This window comes from Clytia hemisphaerica, unplaced genomic scaffold, assembly GCF_902728285.1.
Source record: "Clytia hemisphaerica strain Z4C2 unplaced genomic scaffold, Clytia hemisphaerica genome assembly, whole genome shotgun sequence".
Classification (NCBI taxonomy): domain Eukaryota; kingdom Metazoa; phylum Cnidaria; class Hydrozoa; order Leptothecata; family Clytiidae; genus Clytia; species Clytia hemisphaerica.
Genome location: NW_027103435.1, coordinates 700 through 10085, shown reverse-complemented (window position 1 = coordinate 10085; position 9386 = coordinate 700). Strand labels below are relative to the sequence as shown.

General features: G+C 33.5%; 1 protein-coding gene across 1 annotated transcript; it reads right to left on the bottom strand.

Annotated features, from left to right (window-relative positions):
• Nucleotides 1-2872: 2872 nt before the first annotated feature.
• On the bottom strand, nucleotides 2873-8552 carry LOC136798127 (actin-related protein 3-A-like). Its single transcript, XM_067054710.1, is given in 13 exon segments — nucleotides 2873-3435; nucleotides 3660-3743; nucleotides 4141-4266; nucleotides 4444-4536; nucleotides 4682-4744; nucleotides 5501-5611; nucleotides 5918-6061; nucleotides 6325-6396; nucleotides 6399-6569; nucleotides 6572-6643; nucleotides 7414-7463; nucleotides 7874-7942; nucleotides 8498-8552. Coding segments are annotated over 13 exon segments (1197 nt in total). The 5' UTR covers nucleotides 8544-8552; the 3' UTR covers nucleotides 2873-3339.
• Nucleotides 8553-9386: the final 834 nt, after the last annotated feature.

Sequence of the window (9386 nt, the reverse complement as noted above, 5' to 3'; positions counted from 1 at the left end):
TGCTACAAGACTAGAAAATTTATTATGTAAGGCCAAAGAAATTACTCGAAATGAAAATGACTCCGAAAGAAATTTACATACCAAAGCATGGTTTGTGAAGTCGACCTTGCTCTCACTTTCTTCCTCTGACCCTGAGATTATGTAGACAACCTGAAGTATGAGGGATTTTTGTCAAGTATAAAGCATCTTTTATGGCTTTTATCTGATTTCTGTCGTTTTTGGTAAGCAAAGAATAGTTACTGCAAATTAAAAATAATTACCTGATTGTTCTCCTTGTCATCCATCTTGCAGTCTTGTTTGCTGGCTTTATTCAATTTGGTTCGCACATGTTAAAAAATAAAAAAATTCTACGGGTCTTCACCCTCCTTCGTTGGCGGTCTTTCATAAATTGAACGTTTCCCCTATTTTATCTCTCTCCTTTTCTTTGCCGTAATCAAATATTATATGACGTCAGAAATTGTAGAATACAAAGAAAGTGGGGAGGGAGAACAAATCTTGTCTCCTGTTTTTTGCTTCCCTTTGTTTGCTTTTATTTGCTATTCTTTGTATGATTTTAGAAAGCAACTTTTTAAATAAATTCGTTTATCATTTACTTTTTTACTCTCTTTGTCGAAACTCTTTATGTTTATAATATTATAATGTAATTTTCATAATTTTACCGTCGTAATTTTATTCGTAGTTGCCATTTCTTTTTCCTATTTTTTTGCATAAATTTACCGTCGTAAACAAAAAAGAGAAGGGATTTTTCCATTGTTTCGGAATTATGTTACATAATTTAAGTTTCATGAAAATTATCAGGAATAATTAGCATATATTATGCATGGATCGTGCATCGTGCATCGCAAATCGTAGGATCGTGCATCTTAAATTACACCAACCCCTTTAAAAGCAACATAAATAGTGGAAAAAAAAAATTTTCAGAAATTTAGCAAGAGAAATTTGGCGAGACGAGTTATTGGCATTAATTTTTATTTTTTTCAGTTTAAAAATCTTTTAACCTAATTTGTTTTCAATACTTTTTCCCATTGAAACATCATAAAAAAAATCTTGATTGAATTTATAAGAAATATTTATAACAAATTTCCACAATTCATTTTCTCCAGGTCTTTGGCCGTTAGTTAAAAAAGGTATTCGACCACTGCATCAAGTCTTCGGTTTTTAATTCAGGTCTTCGGCCGCTAAATCAGGTCTGCGCAGTCTGCAACTGCTAATTCAGGGCTGCCTCCGCTGACGGAAAAAAAAATCTGCAAGGCAGTTTCTAGTTGAAAACATCACTTCGTTGTTAGTTAATTGCCTGTATTCTGGCGTTGAGCTACTTAGATACAACGAGCGGCAAATTTAAAATGATGAAAGTGATATGTCAGGCCAGGACTTCTATTCTATCTCATCTCTGCTATCGATCAAGCTGTAACCCGATACAAACTGTCCAGCCCGAAAGTTGATGCAATTTCAATTGACCTTTCCTGATCAACGTCGAGCTCCACACAAATTCAGCCGAACGAATGTCAAAGCAATCCGTAAACCAGCGCGTTGGCATCGGTTTTTCTATCAACAAGTCCAAATATCAAAGGAAAAACCCATTGTCAATATCCCAAGTACTCCTCTGACCGCTATTGTAACATCTTTTAGTTTTGACAATAAAATCATACTAAAATCACCCGGGGGAGAGCACTCATATGGTCCGACCCACGGCATGTGCCACCGTTAAGGGTAGGTTTTTCGAGACCCTCGAAATACACTGTCAGGGTGTACTTTTGCACTACAAGGCTCTTCATTTAGCTGGTTACATTGTAAGGGTGTGTTTGGGGACTGAATTGCAAGACTGACAGTAAAAATCCGATGTATCTTCATATTTTTGACTCTCAGGCTCATTTTCAGGTGGCTCCAACAAAATAAGATATGCAATCAAACTACGCTGTAAGGGTCCGAAACTTTCGGTAAAATGCACTGTAATGTAAGGGTACCTTACCAGCTCAAAGGCTGTAAGGGTCTGATTTTGAAAGTCATTCTTTTGGCGACACATGCCGTCGTTTAGAAATCGTTCAGCATTCAGTATAACGTATCTCGAAATTTCAGGTTCCTGAAATGAGATTCACCAATTATATACACGCTTTTTTTTGTAAGAATATCTTCTATAACAATATCAGGGTGAAAATTGGCTAAATCGTAAGAATACCCTCTAGGGTGAATTTCACAAAATTTGATAAGAATACTGTCATTTTGTATTTGGCTAATAGAAAAAACTGCTTCCTTTATTAGAGATAAATTGAAGCTTTGAGGAAGAAATGTAATTTTAACCCAAATGTTCACTCAAAAAACCTAACCCTCAAATTGATCATTTCTCATGTTTGTAAAAAAGTCAAGTCTAAAAACGTAAGAATACGTTAAGAATATTTCACCCTCAATTTTGGCACTTTCTTAAGAATACTTGACCCTCATCCAAAGTACACTATTCTTATTAAAAAAAAGTGTGTAGTTCCCGACATATTTTATACAAGTGAATCAATCTATAGACTCCTTTGCTTCATTGTAAAAATATAAGTATTGAGAATAAAGTTGGCGAGCTGGATGAAAAGAAACTCTTTTTTGGGTCTGTCAAAAAGGTTCTAAAATCGGAATTACCTACAAAATAATCAGAAGAACAATTTTTCGGAAGAAAAGAATTTAAATTAATATTATACAAAAATTCTATCAATTGCAAAAAATGAAATAAAAATTAAAAAGTGTTGTTATTGTTTGTAGGATTTGTTAGTAGTTTGAAGGTGAAAAGAATGTCCTTCAAAAAATTGCAGAAAAGCGTCTTCAAAAAATATTAAAGCAACTGCAACGCAATAGTAAACTGACCCATTAGAACATTTCAATACAAAAAGTCATTGAACAAAAAAATAAAAGTGAAAATCGTGTAAAGAAATCATTAAAAAAAACTCGATGAAAACAAAAAAACATCATTTTAATAATAAAACTACCTAGGAAAGAAGAACCAAATTTTTGATAAGATGAAAATAACAACCTAAACGTACAAAAAAAAACCTTTTCACAAATTCCCATCACTGCAGCAAAAAAGTGTCCATCTAAGATCAAACAATCTTGAATCGAATGGTCCATCATCATCATTATTATTATTAATTTATGTCTATGAAAATAATTAATTTTTTGGTAGATGTTTCCTTTAAAACTGCATGCTTCTCCCAGTCCGCTGCTATATGCCATAAATTAAATTTCGGAAAAAAAATATAACGATAAAAAATGCAACCATCTATACATTTTATATGTTCACAATTTTGGGCTTTTCAAATAACAAAAATTCTCTCTCCTCTGTGTGATTTTGAATCTTTAAATTTAGGACATTGTACCGAAGACAGGGTTGTGTCGGGCGATACTTGGACCATATTCGTCGTATTGAGCTTTAGTGTGGCATACTTGATAGAATTCAGGCTAAAAGGAACAGAGAAACGATCGATTGAGACTATACAAGAATCTTTTTCAGACTTAAATAAAAATAGTAGCTGTTTCCACTATATTGTCAACCATACGAACAAAGTAAATTATGTTATTAGAAAACCTCTAGCTCACATCAAAATTTAGAACGAATTTATATTTAGCCTTACATACGCTAAAAAATCAAAAAAAGAGGATTTCAAAGAACTTTGAAAACTTACAGTTGATGCCAACATACTTCCACCGAACCAGACAGCATATCTTTGCATAGAATGAGTGATAACAGCACAATCAATTGGCTTTGGCTGTAGAAATAGAACACAGAAAATTATCAATGTCATTCAATACATAATACATAATTGATGTTTGTCAAAATATCCTATAAGTTTACAAAGCTTGGATCCTTTTATTACAGGTTAGCAATATCTCCTTTAAGCTTTGAGCTGATACTTATCTGGAGTAGAAAGGCTCTATCTAGGAGCTCACTCTAAGAAAAGACTAGACAACTTCACAGCAACAGCAATTTACGTTAAAATTTGACTCAAAACGGTAGCTTAAGCAGCGGAATTCCCTTTGGTGTTATATTTTGCTTTTACAAAATAATCTCCTGTCTTTAATCTAGAGGACAGAGTTTAGTGCCCTCTTCATAAATACATTCATCATATTAGACATTGTAATTTCAATTGGAGGATTCTATTTTACCTTGATTCTGCCACCACTGATTTCTTCACTGGCTTTCAAACGTTGGTCAACAACCCTCTTCAAATCTCTCTGCAAGCGACGACCAAAATCACGGAACATGGTAGATCCACCAGACAAAACAACGTTCTGAAAGTGAAAGTGAAAATGTTTGTTTTAGGAAAAAAGAACCAAAAAGAAATTCCAAGATTACAATATTCAAGGAATCGAAACGGCAATGAAAGAGAGGCAAGGCTTAGAAGAATGAAATAAAATGATAGATATTCCTTATTTAGTTTGAAAATATAGAGAATCAAATCCACTTACCTTGTATAGACCTCTTCTAACATCGATGGGACAGTTTTGAATGGCTGAATCAACAGTCTCAGAAATGGATGTGGAGAAATCGGGGTTGGAAAACTGAAAAACAATAAAATATAACATCGAGTTTTAACATTTTTTTAAAGAAAAACGGAAATTAAAAACCTGTTAAAATATTCTCTAAAAATTGTACAGTATCAAGAGCAGAAATTTCCCTTTTTTTCTTGAAGTTGCAATATGTTACCTCGGGATGGAAGAAGATTTCAGGTCCCAAAAACCTTTCATAACCAACATCGATGTCAAATTTCTAAAAATAAGAAAATAAAAGAATTTTTGAAATATTCACAATTCATGATATTCATGACGTAATCTTTTATACGGAAGCACCCGAGATAACCCGGAACTAGTGGCAAAATAACAAAAGACTAGTGGCAAAATTTGCCACTAGTTCCTGATTATTTTGTGTGCTTCCGTATAAAAGATTACATCATGAATATCATGAATATGACCAGATATGACTAGAAGATGATAAACAAAAAATTTGAACTTTTAGTAAAAATTATTACGATAAAGAGAAAATAAAAAAAAGTAGTGTTTCCAGAAACCAGCAAGATGAAAAAGAAATTTTCTGACCCGGTCGCAGAATATGGGTTCATCTATATGGTTCACCATAAAGAAAATCAAGTTGACCGTTCAAGCTATCAAACGTCATTTAGTTAGATATTCCCGCTTGTAGATAAAGTTTTGTTCGTTAGTAATTGATACATTAGTATTCAGGGCTTACCTCATACTGTTTGTACATAAGTTATCTTTAAGGTACTATTTCAATGATCAAAAGTTAGTTTTGCCGGCCGGTCGCATGAGAGCTTTTTTCCTTCACCCGCATTCCGGCAACACTACATTTTATTTTCGCCAAGCAAGTAGAAGCAAGTGTCAGGGAGTTTTGGTTCGTATAATATGGGATTCTTACGGGACTAGATGACTTTAACAAGAGCCAAACTAGGAGCTAACAATAAAAAGACTGACTTTCATGATGTTTTACAAAACCACTATAGACACTAACCTTTTTGGTAATATGGTTTTGACCTTCATAAGATTTGATCCATTTAGCAGGGTCAGTGTCATATTTGGTGAATTCCTTGACAATGTCTGGACAGGTGTAGCAGAATCGTTCCTAAAATAGAAATTTAGACTCATGGTCAAATCTTTTCCGCTTTCCTTTAGAGTAATGCCAAGCGCTGAGCATAAAAAAAGATTTTGATATACTTCTCAAATTATAAGCCAAATGTTATTTTCCAATGTTATTCAGTGTTGCAACCACTTTGATGAATCCGGATGAAAAAAACTAACCAATGTTGGGAAGGGCCGGTTTTTGAGTATTAACTTTAACGGTCCAAAGTTGGGACGGAAAAAATCTCAACTAGCTGCAACTGGACGGATTCCTGTCTATATACAGAAAGGTTGCAACACTGATTCTTACTTTGATTGCTTTTGCAGTTTCCATGGATTGTTCTGGTGGGATTCCAATTTCACGTTCCTTCAAAAGTTGTTGGATGAAGAATGTAATATCTCGTCCAGCGATGGGAATATGTTTGATGCAACTGCCAATGACATATCCTTCAGCCTGAAATTATTCAGATATTCTAATTTAAAAAATAAACCCTGATCCATCGATATAAATTAACGCTGGTCTTTGCTTTGAAGGGCGATTATGAATATTCCTCATTATTTGAAATTATGATAAGTTCAAAGGCGATCTCTTGCTAAAAAATATAGAAGAAAAGGGTTCCTTTTTATCTACATAGTAATATCACTATGAAACATCAAGATACAATCTAGTTCCAAAAGCAAGAGAATTTAGAGACAAATAAAAAGATTGAAACATACAACTGGGATAACATGGGTAACACCATCTCCTGAATCAATAACAGTGCCAGTCAAGGTTCGTTCACCAACTTGCGTCGTGATGTCCATGATGCAGCTAAAGCTAACACAGCTTGCACAGCAATATATAATCCAGGAACATTGAAAGACTCAAACATAATTTCAGCAGTGTATTCCCTGTTTTCTGGTGTGTTGAGTGGAGGTTCAGTCAAAAGAAAATAGTGATCTTCCGGCTCAGCTCGAAGGTAATTTGAAAATACACTGGTTCCCAGAATCTCTCCATTAGATCCCAGTCTTCACAAATACCATGACGAATCGGCCACTGAGTTAGAGAAAAAAGTAAGAGTAAGTACTCTTAGGTTCCAAATAAACGCCCCCCTCACTTGTTAATTTTTCGAAAATAAGATTTTTTAGCTTTATTTTTGAGTTTTCAGAAGTACATTTCCAGCCCCCGGCAATAGGCCCCCCGTTTATTAAATCTCGAAAAATGTTCCAACCCCTGTTTATTCGAACCCCCTGTTTATTTGGAACCTAAGAGTACATAAACTTTAAACTAATCTAGTAGTTTATTAGCATTTATTAGTCGCCTTGCATGTGCGAAGTTCGTTTTAAGCCGTTACAGTCCTGTCAACTGCCTTTGCCCGTTGAGGATTCAACTATTCCACATGTTTGTCCCTGTATCCAGCTTACTAAAAATTTTGTATGTATTAGTCGCCTACGATACCTTAAGGGAAAGAAAAATTGGCTAAATTAAGCTCCCGTCAAATTAAATTTTTCCTGCTATTCACCAAATTAAATTCCCACCAAATTTAAACTATCATATTCATTCCCAAATGTGTGCTATTTCAGGCCTTAAAACAGATTTTTTTGCATTTAATAGCTTTTTTGGCAAGAAATATATCCTTTCTCTGCAAAATTAAATCCCTGCAAAATTTAATTTTTAAGCCATCTGCCAAATTGAATTCACTCTGAAAAAAAAGATTTGGCAATCCCACCAAAATTTCTTCCCTTGAAGTATTTAACTTGTGAGAAACAGAAAAAACCAACAATAAACATTTAAGTAGCTCAAAACATAAAGATCTCGTTACAAACCTTGGTTCCGTAGGTGGGTCTGTCTATTGCTTCATCCCCAATATAAAAATCTACGAACAAAAGAAAACAGAATCCGGAAAATTAAAAACCTCCTATCTGCTCCTATATGTACAGATGTACCACTCTACCAAGCTTGAATTATATTTCCCTTTACTAAATAAAAAAGCCAGAAGAAGAACTAATTTAAGAAAACATCTTCATTTTTATAATTTAGATCTGAAAGTTATTGTATAGATAATTTAAATTCAAGGAGTTGAATTTGCTTGAACGACAAAAATTAATAAATTCTTACACACCCTGAAAACTTGAGCAAAATGTTCCAGTCATATGGATCTATTCTTTTTTTAAACTAATACAAAATAATACAAAATATGTCTTCTGTAAAATCTACCCCTTCTATCAGGGTTGAAAGCTGAAATTCCTTGAAAGGAAAAGATGATTTGATTTCACAGAATCTTACCTAAGTCATCTACACCTTTGAAGGAAGTTGATTTACCACCAACTTTTGCACTCTCTTTTACTGCGATAGCTGAAACAATAAAAATAAAGTCTCTTTGAAACATATTAAGATTTCTTCACCACAACTGAGAAAGTAGAAATATTTAGATTACTTGTCCTGGCTATTCAGTTATTTTTGCCTCTGGTCTGCAGAATGCTTTTTCCCAATTTTGCCGAGGGAAAACAGCATTTTGCCATGGCATTTGTTTGTTAATTTTGAGAAACTCCTTTTCAAAAGTTGCTATTTGAATTCGTCAATGTCCTTTAAATATAAAGAGCTCGTGCTATATGGATCTAGGTAATTATTTTAATATATGTAATTCTTTTAATATTTGTCAAAAATTTACAGCGGCATTTGCAGCTGTTACCAGGACATTTGCTGCCAGGACTGTACTACATGTATTTTTATTCACAAGCATAACATTTAAGCATAGACAGGCTGACATTTGGGCTTGAAAACTATAGATTTATTGTTATCGATAGAACAATAGAATTTTTGGGTACACAGCCTAAGCTCAAATGAACCCTATACGTAAAAGAAAAAAACGTGTACCACAAGTAAATCTAAAACAAAGACTAGGCTTACCGGAAGGAATAATGTATTGTGGTTCAGTGTTACCAGCAAATCCCATCTTCGTGTATCTGTATAAAAATAAAATAAGATGAATAAATAACAAACATCTCAAGCGAGAAAAAATCCTCCTTAAAAAATAATTCAATTTTTTTGCAGAATTCCCCCTGAAAATAACTAGTTATCAGGATTATACAATATGTCAATATGTTTAAAATATTTTCAGGAAATCATCATATTTCTTGACATTTTTGAGGGAATTTGTTTGTTTGCCCATGAATTACAATTTTTCTTTTTTCAAAAGTTTTTTGACAATAGTTACCAATTTTTAGTAAAAGTAGAAATTGATGTTTGGCAGTAAATTTAATAGGTTATCTTTTGATGCTTATAAAGCACATTCTGAAAGTAAATTATTTATTGTTTTGATCATAATAATAATATTAATATACTTAACCAAATTTGATAAATAACCCATCAAATTTTAGTTAATTTTTACTCTTTCAGTTTAACACATTCTTGCAAATGCATGGGGTGTGAATTTACATTTTAGGCTTTCCATCCCCAGTGTAAACGCAATAGGATAGGACCTCCGGCTATCTTATAAATCTTCCACGGCACTGAAATTGAAAGTGTTTCACAAAAAAAATCCTCCTGGAAGTTACGGGCGAGTGTGTTTTACTGTAGCGCGAGCCACAGACGGGGGTTACCATATCAATTACTTTCCCTTAGCGCTTTCCACCCAAAACTATTTGAATAAAGATTATTTGAAAAAACATTTATCTTGTTAAAATGTTAACGTTGGATAAAAAAATATTGTAAATCTAACGAAAAAATTTTAGTGCATATTTGAGCTTCCTGAAAAAAGTAGAATGCTCTATTCTTAGTATCCCCTGGTAAATATATT